Here is a 17,643-nt window from a genome sequence, read left to right on the forward strand (position 1 = left end):
AGCAGACAGTGACAGCTTTCCCTCCGTTCTTCCCTCTGACCAGATGTCCTTCACAGGCCCATTCCATGGCCCTCGTTTCTGCTGATTCCCGAATTGCAGAGCTTCTCACAGAGCTCCATCAGCTGATCAAGCAAACCCAGGTAAGAGCGAGTGAAACACGGGCTGTGGCGCGAAGCTGTATGGAGGTGGGGTCGTGTTCACAGAGACCACTGTCAGCTAAGATGCTGGAAAAGGGCGGCAGGGGGAATCTTGTGTCTGACTGCCATTCCTTTTGGGTTTTCTGTCCAGTACAAGATTTCAGGGTTCCTTTTGTTTAACAGCCGTCTGAAAGACAGATCACATCCAACATAAAGCTCCTATTGAAGGCGTTCGATTTAGTGATTGTTTTAGAAATTTAGTCATACAGTGGTCACCGCGGTCAGCTTTAGACCTCTACCCATCAGCCATCACTCCTCTTCCTCCATCTCCAAACTCCAAAAAATCGCAGATGTTCTTATGAGGCAAGGCAATCAAAGGACTTAGAGTTAGCTTCCAGGATCTGGTCAAAGGCCAAAGCACTTTAGAATGTGTGGGGTTGAGACAACCCAGGCCTGCTGAGTTAACCCTCTGCTGCCCATGGCCACATATTTCTGGGCTTCAGATCAAATATGAAAACAAAACCAGTCACCTTGCCTCAGTCCAGACAGATCACCATGCGTTACATGCTGGAATCTGCCACCTTCCTTTGAGATAGGCGCAGGCGGTATTTAGGATCATTCTTTTTGGTGTCGACACAGCAGAGGTCGTTCTGTTAGCTGGTTCAGGAGCAGCCCTAATGCTTCACTGCATGACAAGTGCCCTGGAGCTCCGTGAGACTCACATAAGTATGCCCATGGGCTGCCGCAGTGAGGGCTTGTCTGTGGCTTCTCTGGCCTCTATCTGTTCAAAGTACCTAGCCTGCTCTGCTGAGTCAGTGTTTAAACCCTTTCTTTCCCCATGATGGATGGTTTTAGAATTACCTGGCATTTTTGCTGGTCCTGCCTGACTCTAGAGGCCCTCACCATTTCTAGATTGACCTTCATTCTTGGCCGTTTTCCTGTAAGAGAGCTCAGGTTGATCATCTCATTCTAATCAACAAATACTCTTCCTCTGAAGGCAGCTCCTCATTCGTCAGGAATCTGTCTTGTCCCACACGGCACAGGCCATCATCTGCTGGTTCCCAAAGCCCTTTCTGTCTGTGGGCCAGTGTTTACTTTGTGCTCGTGTTGCAGATGTATAATGATGGCCTAGATGCAGTGACGTTCATACCAGAAAATGTGCAGTGCCCCATCCTAGGACTAAAAGGTGACGGTCACATGCACATTTGCTTGTCCTGCATGTGGTGCCAAGAACTGGATCTGCCAGGTGGTAGCTAGTTCTCTACTCTTTTTTTTTTCAGGCTTGTTTTTATTTATGATTATGGTTGAGTGCCTGTCTGTATGTTTGTTCACTGCATGCGTGTTTGGTGCCCTATAGGCCAGAAGAGTTTGTCAGATGCCCTGGAACTCTAGTTATAGGCATTTGTAGGCTGCCACATGGTGCTAGGGCTGGGTCTTCTTGGAATAGCATCCAGTGCGCTTAACTGCTGAGCCATATCTTCAGCCCCATTGTGCTGTAAATCTCATTCCTCCTATATATTAAAATACCTTTTCTCTCGTTCACTAATAAAGCATGGTGTGTTTGTGTCTGTGACATACTGAGGCATGTTGAGCGTGCCATTGCTCTATTTTGTCCATTATTGCCTTTTCAGACATTTGCTCATTGAAGAGTGTGTGTGTGTGTGTGTGTGTGTGTGTGTGTGTGTGTGTGTGTGTGTGGTTGTATTGTTTTCTTTTTGAGATAGGATCTTTCTATGTGGTCCTAGCTGGCCTGGAACTTGCTATGTAAAGTTGGCTGACCCAACTCATAGGGGGGGCCTATTTGCCGCGGCCTCCTGAGTGCTGGGTTTAAAGTCATATGCCACCATATCTGGCTTATTGATGTTTATAGCCACACATTGGTTATTCTGCTGGACCATGTGGTCCAGTGAACCAGGAGGGAGCAATTCCCAGAAACTCCTCTCCAGAACATACCCTTTGTAGTTGGTATTCCCTGAAAAATAAGGATCTGAATATTGGCGCATATTTGCTAAGTGAAAGATTGCAGTAGGTTATATGCTACATACACACACACACATACACATTCCAACTGTGTGACAAAGTCCAGAAAAGACAAAGCTAGAGACAGTACAAGGGTGTTATTGTCAGAGCCTGGGAGACTTGGGGTGGGCTGAAAGGATAGGAGCTGCATGGAGTGTGTTTAGGGGTGCAGCTCTTGGGTATGGTACTGTAAGGATAGGTATGTAATGAATCGTCTGTCAAAAGCCACAGACGGGGCAGTGTAACACAGAGGGAGCCTTTTGTTAGGGCGAGGGTCTACCTCATGGCCCCTTGACCTCATCCTTACAGGAAGAGCGTTCGAGAAGTGAGCACAACTTGGTGAACATCCAGAAAACCCACGAGCGGATGCAGACCGAGAACAAGAGTGAGTAACTGAGGGCAGGAGAGACAGGAGGTGGGAAGGGCTGAGATCAGGAACATGGCCTTACTGTGTCATCAAAGGGATTTTTGCTTGTTTCTGCATGTTCTAAAATTGCTCTGTGGGGTCATTTTTCTTTGGCTGAATGACCTAAAATGGCAGGGACTGATGGCCTTGCACCAAAAGACCTCAGAGTCTCTCAGCTCAGGACTGGAAAAGCAGCCTTGAACTCACCCTTACCTTAGAGCTCATGGGCACAGGGCTTTTCTGAAGCAGAGTCACCCATGGCTTCTGAATATTCTCCAAGGCAGGTCACCTGTGCCTGGTGCTTTCTAACTCAGAATAGCCTTGGACAGTTCTTTCTTCTCCTTGGTTCTCTGCACCTGCCGGGTATCGACAGGTGGCAGGTTAGAAGGTGCTTTCTGAGAATGGTGGCGGCATCTTTACCTTATGGAAATGTGACCCTGATGAACAGACAGGGAGCACTTTCTTAACATGCGTCGGGGAGGCTGTAAATGCACGTGTATGTATGTGTATGTGTGCAGAAGAAGCCAACTTCATGTTTTGTTCTTGGACACCATTCTTTTTTTGAGATGGTCCACTATATATAACAGCCCTGGCTATCATAGAACTCAGTGTTTGAGCCAGGCTGGTCATGCCTGATTTGTTTTTTGTTTGTTTGTTTGTTTTTTAAGCTTGGGTTCCTAAGTGCTTCCAAGGCAAGTACTTTCCCTACTGAGCCATCTTACTAACCCCTTGGGAGCGTGTTTGAACTCATAAAGCTGAGAACCCAGGCCCTGTCTTGAGCCTCTGCAGGCTGATTCTGATGTTGCCACCTCCTCTTGCTCATGCCTCCTCATGCTTGTGTTTATAGTTTCTCCTTATTACCGGACAAAGCTGCGTGGCCTCTACACAACCGCCAAGGCCGATGCAGAGGCTGAGTGCAAGTGAGTACCACCCCTTCTCTGCCTCCCTCTCCCGCGCTCTTCCCTTCTACTTACTGCTCTATAGACGGCAGTGAAGCAGTGTCATACCCTGCTGACCGTTTCCTAGCGTGTGAACTGAAGTCGATTCGGCCGAAACTCCCTTGCCTTGTCGTTAAAATATAGGTAATAACTCTACTGGATTGTGAACATACTGTGGGGTTATGAGGGGAGAAGGCCAGATTCTGTGGCCCGTACTGACTCCCCTGCCGTGGGAATATGCCGACTATTGCAGCCTGTGATGGGAACAGGGACCACTGTGTGGCGCTGCTGTGCCTGTGATGGGAACAGGGACCACTGTGTGGCGCTGCTGTGCTCCAGCTACCATTCATTCTAAGTACTTTGTTATTTATTATTATTATTATTATTTGAAACAGAATCACACAGTGTTGCTCTGCTTGCCCTGGAACTCACTACATAGACCAGGCTGGCCTCTAGCTCATAGAGATTGGCCTGCTTTTGCCTCCCTAATATTGGGATTAAAGATGTGTTCCACCATACCTGGCCCAAATACTTCTGTGTTAATTTACTTCACTTGATCCTCAAAGCACTCCCTTGATGTAGTTTTTAGGATTATCCCAATTTACTGTTAAGAAAACAGACTCATAGAGGGATAATAAAATCTGCCAAAACTCGTACAACTAGTAAATGGGGAAGTCTGGTTCCTAAGGCAGAAGTCCACAGTTAGTACTCGGCTAGGGGCTGACAGAGCTCTGCTTATTTTAAATGAACACATCTCACAGGACTCTGATAGAAGTCACAGTTAATGTGCCGTTATGTGTAGCCAGATCTCTTCACTTTTTAATGCAAGTTATAGGCAGAAAATTAATTGTCCTAATAAGTCTTAGTTTGCTCTTTTTAGTAATGCCTGCATGTTTAGGCCCCTAAGGAGCCAGCTGTGGGGAAAGGACAAGAGTAGCCTGCCTGGCTCAGAAGCAGGGGAAGGGGGTTCACAAGGGCCTGAGTACCACAAGCCTCACTCTAGAGGCCTTGGGGAACAATAAAGCCTTAGAGTTGCAATGAAAAAGAAGAGTTAGAGAAAGATTCAAAGCCAGTTAGAGACCAAGCCCACCGTGGTGGTGGAGCTGCGGGAGCAGTGGGAGAAGAACAGAGAGCAAAGCCAGTGCAAGAGCAGCGATGTTTTGAGATCTATTTAGGGAACTAGTTGGCAGAAGGGAGGTTCAAGATGGCAAGGTTTCTAGTTTGGATGGAGGGCTCTGGCATGGCTCCCCATGTGAGGTTGGGGCACAGAAGAATGGGTTCTACTCCTGAAGAAGAAACAACATGAATTCTTAGGAATGCCTATCCCTTCCCACTCACCTGGGCCGGAGTAACTTGCATAAGTCAGAATGCTGCAGCCAGGCAGTGGTGGTGCACTCCTTTAATCCCAGCGCTCGGGAGGCAGAGGCAGGTGGATCTCTGTGAGTTTGAGGCCAGTCTGATCTTTAGAGTGAGTTCCAGAACAAGCTCCAAAGCTACAGAGAAACCCTGTCTCGAAAACCAAAAAAGAAAACGGGGGTGGGGGTGGGAGAAACCCAGAAGGCTGTGTGTTTCTTTTTCTGGTTTTTGTGTTTTTTCCTTTTGTAGTGCTAGGGATGGGACCCAGAGCCTTGTGTGTAGTAGGCAAGCTCAGTACCACTGAGTTACACCCCAAATCTCCATTTGAGAGTAAAAAGCAAACTGCCCTTTCTGTCCTAAACGCTGGCAGAGTGAAGACTCAAAAGAGTTTGGTACGGAATGATTCTAGCACGACCTACCCCGCAGTCAGCACTCAAAGGCCTGTTAAGTAAACATGGCCTGCACTGAAATCCTTTTGTCACCCTGTAAACACCCAACCAGACCTTCCCAACACAGCAGCTGGGAGAGACAAAGCAAGCAAGAGAGATGACGCTACTCCATCTAGGTCAGACAAACCCATGCCGCGGGTGCTGCTGAACTCATCTGGATAAGTAATAAACACCATAGTGTTTCTTATATAGCGTATAAACTAGGATATCAGCTCAGACATAAAACTGTGACCCAGAGAGCTTATTCATATTTCATCATGAAAGATGTGCTAGTGCAGATCTCCATTGTGCAAATGTCTCCAGTTTTCTTTCACCTGGATCAGTTTTTAATCTCTCTTATCCATCTGTGACTTGACCTTTTGAAGGCTATAGGTTAGTTATTCTGTAGAATGACCCTCTCATGGGTGTATTTAGTGCTTCCTTGCTTCTTGATTCAGGTTTGACACTTGAGGCATTGGTAGCACAGTGGTAGCCTTCTATTGGAAGGCCCAAGATACTATGTCTCATTACTTGATGTGGTTTCTCCCAGGTTCTGTTTTCTTCTGTGTAATTAGCAAATGTCTTATGGGGAGATGCTTTGTGACTGTTTGAAAATCCCATTTCATGTCACCAATTAGTTTGAGTATCCCGGGTTTTTTTTTAAATATTTATTTACTATGTATACAGTGTTTTGTCTGCATGTATGCCTGCAGGCCAGAAGAGGGCACCAGATCTCATTACAGATGGTTGTGAGCCACCATATAGTTGCTGGGAATTGAACTCAGGACCTCTGGAAGAGCAGTTAGTGCTCTTATCCTCTGAGCCCATCTCTCCAGCCCTTGAATATCCCTTTATGTTTTTTTTATGAAGCATTGTACTAGGTTCTTGGTGGGGTTTGTTGTTGCTGTTTCTTTTGATGTAGACTGCAATTTTGGATGTAGGACATAAAACTATGAACTCCGTACAGGCCCAGCAGCAATATCAGCCTTTCACAGTATCTTTGGCCTCCTGACTGCCATTCTTTGTCTGCTTTCTAGGTGCCTCACTGAGTCCCAGCACTCCCAGGCTAAAGCGTTGCTATAGGTTTGCTATGGAAACAGGATAAAATGACCCACAGTGGAGTTGTTCCTGCTGATTAAGGTTGAAGCCTTCTCTGGGAGGCTTGGAGAACCTGTATAGTGATATCCACTGCCGGCCTTCCTGCCAGCTTGGACCACCTGTAAATTGACTTCTGGAGGTTCAGGCTACAGGATTACACAGGAGTGGGAATGGCTTTAGTCTTATAGGAGCAAGTTCCTGTAACTGGGGCTATTCTGAGCTTGCCTGCTGTCTCTAGGGGTTCTGCTTCTCCTTCTGCTACCTGGACCAGCCCTGGAGCTTCACTGTTATTTACTCCTTACTGTAATAAATCTCCCAGAAGAAAGCACTTAAGGACAGAATGGTTTATTTTAGCTTCCTGCTTTGAGAGGGTTGTCTGTCATGGAAGGAAAGGGTGGCAGCAGGAGCGTGAGGCTGCTGGTTACACTGCATTGTACTGAGGAAGCAGAGAGCTAGGCCAGAGCCCAGATCTGTCCCTCCCCAGCCACTTCCTTTAGCAAGGCCCCGCCTCCTAAAGGATCCACAACTCTGCAAAAAGCCACGCCTACTAAGGACCACCTGCTCAAACACGAGCCTGTTAGGGGCGTGAGGTGCTCAAATCTGATCTTCCATTCCGGTCACCTCAGGGCTGAGTCAGAACTTTGGTGGGGCTTCTACAGTGTTGGACAAGACCATATCAGTAACCTCTCAGAACGCCTGCTTTCTCCAGGGGTTGTCCTGACACTTTCTGCTACATTGCTCCTTATGCTTTTAATTGAAAAATAGAGTTGAGGCTATCACTCAGTGGTAGGGCAGTTGCCTAGCTTTCCAGTGGCCCTGGGTTCCATCCTTAGCACTGAAAAAGTTCACAGTCATTAGTTAGTTAACTTTCTGAGCCCTGCCATTGGTGAATCCCACTGTGAGTATCACACAGCGTTGTCACAAACTTAGATGCATTGACACTCGCTGTGGCTTCTTACACAATAAAGACATCCATGAACATGAAATGTATAATGTAGCTGCCAGTGTCGCATGTATTTTGTCAAAAATATAATTTAGTAAATTTTTATTTGTTTTGTTTTGGTTTGGTTTCTCTGTGTAGCCTTGACTGTTCTGGAACTCTGTAGACCAGGCTGACCTCGAACTTGAGATCCACCTCCTTCTGCCTTCCAGGTGGGTGGAAGCGCATGTGCAGGCTCCTTGTTGGTATTGGAGTCTTCCTTGATTATTGCCCACCTTAGTTTTTGAAACAGGGTCCTCCATGAACCAGAAACTGATGAATTTGGCCAGGCTGTTTGGCCAGTGAGCTCCCAGGATCTTAGTCACCCGGCACTGAGATTGCAGGCACCATGTCTGACTCTCAGATGGGTGCTGGGAATCTAACTCAGACCCTAAGTTTGCATAACAGGTCCTTAATTCACTGGGCCATCTCTAGAGCCTCTCCTTTTGTGTTTGAAGCAAGGTCTCACTCTAGCCCAGGCGGACCTGGAGCTCATTGTGTGGCCAAGACGGCATCAGACTCAACACAGGATTGCTGCCGCCACCTGTGGGCCAAGATTACAGGTGTCAGCCACACCCAACAGCATCTGGAGTTTTAGCATAGACTTGGTCTGGGAGCCGAAATTGCCAAGAAGCCTATGCTGAGTGCCTCACCCAGCACCCTTTTCCCCCTTCCCTGCCTAGCATCCTCCGCAAAGCGCTGGATAAGATAGCTGAGATCAAGTCTCTGTTGGAAGAGAGGCGGATTGGTAAGTGGGAGAAAATGCAGGGCATTTCTTAACCAGGCCAGGTGTGGGTTTGGGGGAAAGCAGTTATGGCCCTGGCAGGCGAAGATCATGGGACATAAGTTGGTGGAGTCACCTGACAGCTGTCTGAGACAGACTCAGAGGCAGAGAGTTTGCCTAGGTCTCTGCCCAAACCCAGGAAATTGTGCCCCACCCCTCACACTGCCCTTGCTCACTTTAGCCAGGGCTGGTCACCTCTCCTTTCTACCACTGCTCCCTCTGTGGCATGCTTTGGTGAACACATTTGAAGCTGGGTTAGCCCTCGGCCTTATAGGTCTCCTTGGGTGCCAATGCCTTGGTTTCTTGACATCTGTCTTGCCCCAGATGCAACTCTTTTTCCCCTTAGTGTGATCATGGTACCATTTTGTCTGTTTTCAGTTGAAGAGTATGATGAGCCATGGCTGATGAGGCCAAGAATTCACACTAGATAATCTGTGCAGCGTTTGCTGAAATGCAAACACTAGTAGAAAGGAGATCACAGAAGGATCTCACTCCAGGAATTTTCATTGACCCAGCACGTTTACATATCCAGGGCCCTGGTCAGGAAACAGAATATAGTCTGCATCCTAGGACCTCCTTTTTAGTTCCTCTCCATGACAGTAGCCACTGTCCTGATATCTCACCCATCTGAGAGTTAGGCCTGGCCATTCCCAACCTTAGATATCTGTTAAGAAGGGACGTGGATGGTTTGGGGATCCTGGTATAACATGGTCTAGCTCAGAGCCGTTGCTGGAATGTGACTGGGTCAGGCACCATCCACAAGGCCTCAGGGCTTCCCTTGCTCCCACAGCGGCCAAGATCGCAGGTCTCTACAATGACTCGGAGCCCCCACGGAAGACCATGCGCAGAGGGGTCCTGATGACACTGCTGCAGCAGTCGGCCATGACCCTGCCCCTCTGGATCGGGAAGCCTGGTGACAAGTGAGGGCGGGAACTGGCCAGAGAGGGCTGGTGCCAGGGGCCCAGACTAACAGGCTTTCTCTCACAGGCCCCCACCCCTCTGTGGAGCCATTCCAGCCTCAGGGGACTATGTGGCCAAACCTGGAGACAAGGTGGCTGCTAGAGTGAAGGCTGTGGACGGGGACGAGCAGTGGATCCTGGCTGAAGTAGTCAGTTACAGCCACGCTACCAACAAGTGAGTGTGTGCCCGGCCACATGCTCACCACGCCAGCTTCTGCAGCTCCTCTTCGTCCTCTCTCCTGCTTCCTCCTGGATGCAGACTGTGTCCTTTGTTCCAGCACTGTTTCCCTTTGGTTTGCCCACAGGTATGAAGTAGACGACATTGATGAAGAAGGCAAAGAGTGAGTGTCCAAGTGGGGAGCAGTGGAGTCACCCGGCTTCTAGGAGAAGCCTCCCTGGTCACGGCCTGTATTTTCCCCCAGGAGACACACCCTGAGTCGGCGGCGCATCATCCCACTGCCCCAGTGGAAAGCTAACCCTGAGACAGACCCTGAGGCCTTGTTTCAGAAGGAGCAGCTGGTGCTAGCCCTGTATCCCCAGACCACCTGCTTCTACCGTGCCCTGATCCACACCCCCCCACAGCGGGTAAGGAGCTACCGTGGAAGGTCTTGGACACCAGAACCTTAAAGGTTTTCCCCACCTTTCTTCAGGATGCCTGCTTGCTGCCTTGTAGCCCTTCATCTCCTGAACATAGGCTTTCCTGGTAGCACCAGGAAGAGAGTAGAGAGGAAGGCGGGAGAGGCGGGAGATGCAGCTGGGGCTCTGGGGAAGGAGAGGCTGGCCTGGCCTAGAAGCATCTTGATCAGGCTTCCTATGTGTACCCTACAGCCTCAGGATGACTACTCAGTCCTGTTTGAAGACACCTCCTATGCAGATGGCTACTCCCCTCCTCTCAATGTGGCCCAGAGGTACGTGGTGGCTTGTAAGGAGCCCAAGAAAAAGTGAAGCTGGCTGGCAGGCTTGCGTCTCATGGGAAAAGGCAACAAAGGAGTTCCTGTAATCAAATAAATACTCTTCCTCTCACCATGTCTCCTGGGCCTCACTGCTTCAGACCCTCTTGCCCTCCTCTGTCAGACACATGGGATTGATGGCCGCAGGAGGGAGAAGGCCCAGTCATTTATTCTTTCAGGTAAAATACAGTTTTTGTCTTCTTCTCTTGCATGTTTGGGTTCTTTTTCACTGCGTGGATGGATTGCTTTCCTGACACATGTTGATAAAATCCTCTTCACTCGTGTCCGGCCCCAGTCCTAGTCATTCTGTTGGCTCAGATTTCCTGTAGGCATACAACATGGATGCATCATATTTCATTCTTGAGGTCATAATGGGTTATGTCAGCTTACCCCCATTCCCAGCATAGCCATATCCACTTACAGATTGCAACGGAATTTGAGATTGCAGCCTCTCATCATCTTAGCGTAGTGGGCATCAAAGCGCTCATTCTGAGCTACAGTGAAGGTGTTTTTCCAGTCCCCAGTGGTACCTGAAGAGGGAGAGAGGGAGAGAGACTGTAGTCACAGCCACAAGACCCATGGGACTGCAGGCTTTATTGGCTGCATCCGACCTCCCTTCCCCAAATCCTCCAAATGCCCATCCAGGCTACTACCTACCTTTCCTCATGAAGGGAGAAACATCATGGTCCATGACTGCAGAGGGGAGAGTGGTGTAGTTAGTCATGGGGTTCTCCTTCATTTTCTTGAAGGATGTTTGGTGAACAATGAGATCCACGGTCTCCTCAGGCAAAGAGCGCCCCAAAAACTCCAGGACCTTCTTGATCTCCCTTTTTGGATTCTGAAGCATAGAGATGATCTCTGGGTGTTCATTGGGATAAGTTGGGAGAGCACCCATAGGGAGCACCACTTCTACCAAGGAATTCTCAGACCTGACCCCTTGACTGTGAGCCTCTTGCCCTGATGCAGAGTAGGTAGCTTCCTACCCTGCCATCTTGGCATGACCTCTGTGGGTTCACTCTGGGAGAGGACAGGGACAGACTTTGATCTCTGGTGTCCAGACTTGGAGCAGGGAGAAGCAAGAGCAGCAAACCACCAGATCAACAATGGCGCATGACTGACACCTGCTCCAAGATAAGGGCTGTGCAGCGCCCTCTGATGAGCTGCACTGAGGGTCTAGCCAGGAGGTAGGATGGGAGGGGCTGGTGTGGGGTGGGGCTGGGATAGGGATGGGGCTGGGGCCAGGACAGGGCCAGGTGAGTGATGCTCCTGCCTGTGACACAGAAGGAAGTGGCAGCAGGCAGTCTCACCTCCTTCAGGTCTTCATAGAAGAGATAGAGAACAGGGTGAGAGCGTGTCAGCTCCCACCACTCCTTCACATGCTGGTACCACGACCCATAGCACACTGGGGAAGGGAATGGGGCACAGACACGCCTGTCAGCTCCAGCTGTGCCCTCAGCTCCAGCTGTGCCCTCAGCTCCAGCCCGCTCCGTGCTACAGACTCAGGTTCACCTTTCCCCTCCATGAAGTTCTCCAGGAAGCTGTCCCAGGTGCCTGGATCAGGGTGCACCTTGGCCATGTGGTAGAAGTTATAATAGGAGACGGCCACGTCCTTTGCATTTCTGGCAATGTAGATCATCTGCAGAGGCAGACAGTCCCTAGTTCTGGTTCCTCCTTCTGCTTTCCTATCACCATGCACAGGACCCAGAGAGGTGCTGTGCCTTCTAGCACTTGGGAACTCTCGGCATTTCTTTTGGGGATGGCAGAAAAGAAAATAGGACTAGAAGCTGACTTGTTAAGATATTGTAGGGGTACCATTGACCTAAGATTACACCTTTGATGCCAAAGTCCTGGCTATTCTGTGAACTATATCTTATCTGACTCCTTTATTGCCAGCACATCCACATAGTAGGTTAGAGTTCCACCAGCCCCTTCATCTATGTCCTGTGTGTAGCTGGACTTTGCATCTCTAGTTTACACTGAAGAAGTCCATCTTCCTTGTTATCTGAGCCTGCCAGGGTGACAGCCAGAGACCCTCCATACAGGATGAAACAGGGCTTAAGTAGTCCAGCAGAGCAAACCAAAGCTAGAATGACCCCAGGGGCCCCTTGTGTCCTCTCACCTTCCCTTCCCTTCCCTCCCTCCATCTGTCCTTCCCTTCTTTCTTCTTCCCCATGTTTTTGAAAGAGGGTCAGATACAGCTCAGACTGGTCTTGAACTTGCTGTGTAGCAAACACTGGCCCTAAACTCCTGGTCCTTCTGCCTCTACTTCCCAAATGCTGGAAGGTACTACCATAACTGGGGTTTTTGTTGTTTGTTTTTACCTTGGTCTTCTGATCCAGCAGACTCTGAGGGAGCAAGGACAGTGGCAGATGTGTCTTAAGGAGCCGCGGGGCTGGTGTCTCTGCCAAAGATTCAAGACCTAAAGTTGAGCAGAGAACTTTGTTAAGCTAGGGCTTGGTCCTACCTCTCTCCACTTGTGTCTAAGCACCCTAATGCTCATACCTGAGGGAACTCCTGGGCATCCAAACTCAAGGAAGGGCACCCGGACATAGATGGGGGCCCGGAGACACTTTTCTACCTTGCCTCCCTGGTAGATCATATCCAGGATCTCACTCATCCAGGTAGTACCTGGAAAGAAGGGAATACAGAGTCTGGACCTGCTTGCCAAAATGAGGTCTATAGGACATTGGGGGACCCGCTGTTGCTTACCAGACTTTGGGTATGTGCTGATAAGCAAGTCATCAGACCAGGGAGTGAAGTTCTGCAATGGCCCAAGAGTCTCCGCAAAATTTTTGATGAGTGGGATACCCTTCACATACACCAGTGGTGGACGGGAGATATCCTCAATCAACTCCATGTTGCATCAACTGCATTGAGAACAGTGAAACTCACGTTGTTTTTTTTTTAAAGTTCACAATACTGCAGATTCTTGCTTTAAGATTGGGATCCTGGTCGGACGGTGGTGGTGTATGCCTTTAATCCCAACACTCACGAGGCAAAGACAGGCAGATCTCTGTGAGTTCAAGGCCAACCTGGTCTACAAGAGCTAGTTCCAGGACAGGCTCCAAAGCTATAGAGAAACCCTGTCTCGAAATCCCCCCTCCAAATAAAAAGATTAGGATCCTGTCACTGGGCAATGGTGGCACACACCTTTAATCCCAGCACTCGGGAGGCAGGGCAGGTGGATCTCTGTGAGTTTGAGGCCAGCCTGGTCTACAGAACAAGTTCCAGGACAGGCTACAGAGAAACCCTGTCTCAAAAAAGAACAAAATAAGATTGGGCTCCTGAGGGTCTGAAAAAGCCCAGAGAAAGTCACTTCTGTGGCTGTGTCACTGCTCAGCTGCAAACTTTCTGTGTCCCTGCGTCCCTCTGAGGCAGAACCAAAACAGTGTTTGCTATTTTTGGATAGATACCAGCATGTACTGAGGACACTCGGGGAACCAGCTCTGTGTCTCTTATACTTCCTGGTGCAGCTGGATGGTCAGCCCATGCGCATGTGCCTCTCCCCACTTTTCCTCCTTCAGAAACGCCCCAAACCATCTAAACCTATTTTGCTTGGAGACAAGCATAACCAGTTTAGCTACTAAGCTTGTTGCAGGCTGGGGAGAGATTTTCTATTTAAAAGGATTCTAAAACCAGACAGAGAAAAGAGGAGAAACTCAGACAAGCTACAGTTGCTCTTCTGAGGTGGAGTATGTGCGGGGAAAGGAGAGCAGTTAGAGGCCCAGGCAGGGGTTCAAATAGACTAATGAAGATGGAGCAACTATTTGGCCCTTGAATGTTGGACCCTGTAGCTGGGCAGGACTATGGGGGCCACCCCACCCTGCCACTCACCTGGTTCTGAGCTCTGAGCCTCACCGCCCCGGTGCACAGTGGTAGGGATCTCTCTATGTGGGTGTTGCGATGTAAGGAATGCACAGTAGGACTTTGAGCTGAATATTTTGTAGGACCCAAGTGGGAGGGAGTAGAAGCAGTGCTAGGACTGGCTGTCCTCCCGAAAAACGGGGGTGGAGGGGGGTGGAGATGGGGCGGAACCCTGTAACCCCCACTAATGGACTGTGGGTTTAGCCTGGAGAAACAAGAGGAAGAAAACAAACCAGAAGGTTAAAAGGAAAGTTAGTGTTATTTTTGCATTGTTTCTGGCTCCTTCCTTACTTTAAACTTCAGGGTAGATCAACAGACAGTTGACACAGTCTAACAAAGGGAGGGGGGAGGTGGCCAGATGAGGGCAAGGCTATTCACATTCCTGCTGGCTCCAAGCCAATCTTGAGGACATTTTCAGTTCAGATCCGAGCAACCACAGCAATACCGCAGTTGTGGGTGTGCTCAGGGAAAATCCAGAATGATTAGAGGGAGCAGGGTCAGTGACCTGGAGATGCAGCAAAGTAGGAAGGCTGTTGAGAGGAAAGACCTGGAATTTAAAGGCCCTGCAAGGTGCCCTATCTCGTGGCTGCTGAGCTACCTCACCCAGTACTTACTACTCGTGGGTGAAGAACAGTCCCCAGAAGGGTTTTTATCCTTTTCTTTTTTCTTAACTTGCAAACAGCTCTGCAGACAGGAAAAGGCGGCAGCTGGGAGAGTTATAAGGCCCTAGGAAGGGGAAGAACCCTGTCCTCTTGATCTTTGTCTTCTGTTGGGATGAAGATGCAGCAGCAAGCTGCCCTGGAGCTGCAGAGGCTCTCTGCATCACAGATGCGCATCTGCTGACCCTTGCAGAGTTGTAGTTTCAGAGGAGAGCTGTGGTAAGGCAGGTGACAGGACCCTCCAGGAACGACTTAATTTCCATTTCTTGCTGGGCAGTGATTGCGTGGCCTTTAATCGTAGCACTTGGGAGGCAGAAGCAGGAGGATCTCTGTAGTTTCGAGGCCAGCCTGGTCTACAGAGTGAGTTACAGGACAGGCTCAAAAAGCTACAGAGAGCCGGGTCATGGTGGCACACGCCTTTAATCCCAGCACTTGGGAGGCAGAGGCAGGTGAATCCCTGTGAATTTGAGGACAGCCTTGTCTACAAGAGCTTGTTCCAGGGCAGCTAGGACTGTTACTCAGGGAAATCCTGTCTCAAAAAACAAAACCAACAAACAGACAAACAAACGAAAAAAAAGCTACAGAGAAAGTCTGTTTTGAAAAACAAAAAAAGTTTCGTTTCTCTAGGGGAAGGTATAAACTGATGGCATTGGTGAGGTGTCTGCTCCAAGGTGTGAATGGGGGGAAGGTTTTTATTGTAGTTATGGGACAGACTCAAATCATGATTTCTTTGACTTTGATATTGTGATCACTTACAGGACTTTAGAGATAGGGCCATAAGCATAGGGGTATATTTTCCTAAAAGGGATAAGACACATAACCTCTACATTTCTTGAAAAGGAGTCAGCCTTGGCCCTGAGCACGAGGCTGTGGGGCAGTGTGCCTGTGTGGATGGGTGGCTGGGCTATGCAGCCTTGTTGTTGCAATGTAGCAAGGCTGCCAGCCACAGTTGTAGGGGACAGATGTACCCCAATAGGATTTCAAACACTGAACAGAGAATCTGGGGTTAATTGCTATGTCTGGAGAGGTTAACAATACCCCCCATGCTGCATACCACCCTGCCCCTTCCCATGCTGATGGGTGTGTTCCCTCCGCCTGCCCTGGGGGCTGTGTGCCTCAACTTCTGATCAAACCTGACCAAGGTTTGGCTCCACTGGCCAAGAACTCTGGCTATAGGTGTTGCTTCATTGGCCATGTTGTAACATTATAGCCAGACTTTCCTCTGCCAGAGCTGCTTTGATCATTCATCATTTATAGGGGCTGGTTACAAGTTATTATTGGTTAATGTATGAAAAAAAACCTACTGTTAGTCTCAAATGTTTCACACTGATAGAAGATTTTATGTGATGTAAATTTAAAAGTTCTTTTGTTACAGTATGTGCATATTTCTGTTCTTGTTTAAAATATTGTAGCCATACAATATATCATACACCACTGAGGAAAACCACAAGAAAGCCTTCAGTAAGAGTTTTTATGTTGTCTAAAAAAGTTATAAAAGGTCAAAGCATTAAAAATATTAACTAATGGTTTAAAAATGTATTTCTTTTGCTGTGCGGTGGTGGCGCACGCCTTTAATCCCAGCACCCGGGAGGCAGAGGCAGGCGGATCTCTGTGAGTTCGAAGCCAGCCTGATCTACAAGAGCTAGTTCCAGGACAGGCTCCAAAAAAAAGCTACAGAGAAACCCTATCTCAAAAAAAAAATGTATTTCTTTGTTCAAGGTCTATTAAGGCTTAAAAATGTATGTTTAGCCTCCTTGTCTTTGCTGACTTTGTTGGGTTTAAGCTATTTGGATAAACTGAGTCATAAATTTTTGTATTGATACTAAGAGGTTTGGACCTCCTCTTCTGGAGAAAGAATGTTTCTCTGCCAGTCACTCTGGGGTAATTAGAGATTCAATGGCCTTGTTAATGATAGAGAACAGAATACACACAGGGAAGCTGGATGAAAACTTGTTCAGCTGGTCCTTGGTTAACCACTTTACTTTCAGCTCTAACAGGCCCCTGATGATCTTGCTTCTTCTTATCAACAGACTTGATGGCTTTTGTTCAAGAACGGTCAATACTGTTTGACTGATGGTATTGAAGTCCCAGTATCACCCCCTTGAACCCCTGGGCAGACAGGATCATGACCTGTCACTGGTACTTGTGAAGGGGAAAAAATGTAGGGCCCAGGGCAGCTTTCCCAGGGCAACTTGGTACACACCTGCCAAGATGGGTTCTATAGATTAGCATTTGCCCTAGGGCAATGCTAGTTCTTAGATTCCTTCCTGTTCCCACTTCACCTTGGGACCTGTTCCTTGCCTTTGCAGGAGACAGCATTAACAGCTAGATATAGCTGTTCTTGTCCTGTGTTTATCCTCGGAATGACTGATTCAGTTTCTTTATTACCTTTAATTCAGAATTATTACAGAGTATAGAGTTCTAGTCTTGTGAAAGCTGCTAACTTATAGACTGTTAAAAAATACAAGGCAGTCAGTCATCTTTAAAGTACTGATATAATCAGTTAAAGAAACAAGCCTTATTTAGTTCCCTGTATATGTTTTCAAAGTCAAAACAAGTAATGAAAAACAAAGTTTGTCTAATCAGGCATACCTAGGCAGCCCTCATACTTCAAAGATCTGCAGAATATGGCATTTAAAATAATGATTAACAAGCTTGCTGGGCAGTGGTGGCACACGCCTTTAATCCCAGCACTCGGGAGGCAGAGATAGGCGGATCTCTGTGAGTTTGAGGCCAGCCTGATCTACAAGAGCTAGTTTCAGGACAGGCTCTAAAGCTACAGAGAAACCCTGTCTCGAAAAACCAAAAATAAAAATAAATAAATGAATAAATAAGCTTATTGTATTAGAGACTCTGAGATCCTAGCAGGAACCCAAGGTCTCCAAAGATTATGGGACACCATGAGGTCTCCACCTGGATTACGCTGACCACTGGGCGAGATGCCCCAGTGCAACACTTGCTGCTAGGACCCTGTCCAGACTGTGGGCAAACAGCAGGACATTGGAAAATTGATTGCACCACTTTTTCCTAGACAAAATAAAGTCAGTCTTTTCCATAGGAAAAATA

The 17,643-nt window shown here is 48.2% G+C and overlaps 2 protein-coding genes across 7 annotated transcripts in view; one reads left to right on the plus strand and one right to left on the minus strand.

Moving 5' to 3' along the window:
- The window catches only part of Sgf29 (SAGA complex associated factor 29), a 38,857-nt gene that overhangs the window by 19,589 nt on the left and 1,625 nt on the right, over positions 1 to 17,643 (plus strand). For 2 of the 6 annotated variants that reach the window (XM_075972236.1, XM_075972235.1), the window contains exons 2-11: positions 44 to 140; positions 2,466 to 2,541; positions 3,410 to 3,482; positions 8,045 to 8,109; positions 8,936 to 9,065; positions 9,133 to 9,279; positions 9,410 to 9,445; positions 9,527 to 9,689; positions 9,933 to 10,012; positions 10,156 to 10,233. In XM_075972236.1, coding sequence (XP_075828351.1) covers positions 66 to 140; positions 2,466 to 2,541; positions 3,410 to 3,482; positions 8,045 to 8,109; positions 8,936 to 9,065; positions 9,133 to 9,279; positions 9,410 to 9,445; positions 9,527 to 9,689; positions 9,933 to 10,012; positions 10,156 to 10,192 — 882 coding nt within the window. In that variant the 5' untranslated portion in view covers positions 44 to 65 and the 3' untranslated portion in view covers positions 10,193 to 10,233. Of the gene's footprint in view, positions 1 to 43; positions 141 to 1,250; positions 1,324 to 2,465; positions 2,542 to 3,409; positions 3,483 to 8,044; positions 8,110 to 8,935; positions 9,066 to 9,132; positions 9,280 to 9,409; positions 9,446 to 9,526; positions 9,690 to 9,932; positions 10,128 to 10,155; positions 10,234 to 17,643 lie in introns of those variants that run through there. The other 4 variants (XM_075972239.1, XM_075972238.1, XM_075972237.1 and 1 more) reach the window with 4 other exon arrangements.
- LOC142849703 (sulfotransferase 1A1) lies at positions 10,204 to 14,037 on the minus strand. The gene is made up of 9 exons (XM_075972233.1): positions 13,889 to 14,037; positions 12,764 to 12,921; positions 12,557 to 12,682; positions 12,376 to 12,473; positions 11,564 to 11,690; positions 11,362 to 11,456; positions 10,712 to 10,892; positions 10,476 to 10,584; positions 10,204 to 10,377 (listed from the first exon to the last, which is right to left on the minus strand). The coding sequence occupies exons 2-9, from the start codon at positions 12,909 to 12,911 to the stop codon at positions 10,356 to 10,358; spliced, it is 906 nt and encodes a 301-aa protein (XP_075828348.1). The 5' UTR covers positions 12,912 to 12,921; positions 13,889 to 14,037; the 3' UTR covers positions 10,204 to 10,355.

Source organism: Microtus pennsylvanicus, chromosome 5, assembly GCF_037038515.1.
Source record: "Microtus pennsylvanicus isolate mMicPen1 chromosome 5, mMicPen1.hap1, whole genome shotgun sequence".
NCBI lineage: Eukaryota > Metazoa > Chordata > Mammalia > Rodentia > Cricetidae > Microtus > Microtus pennsylvanicus.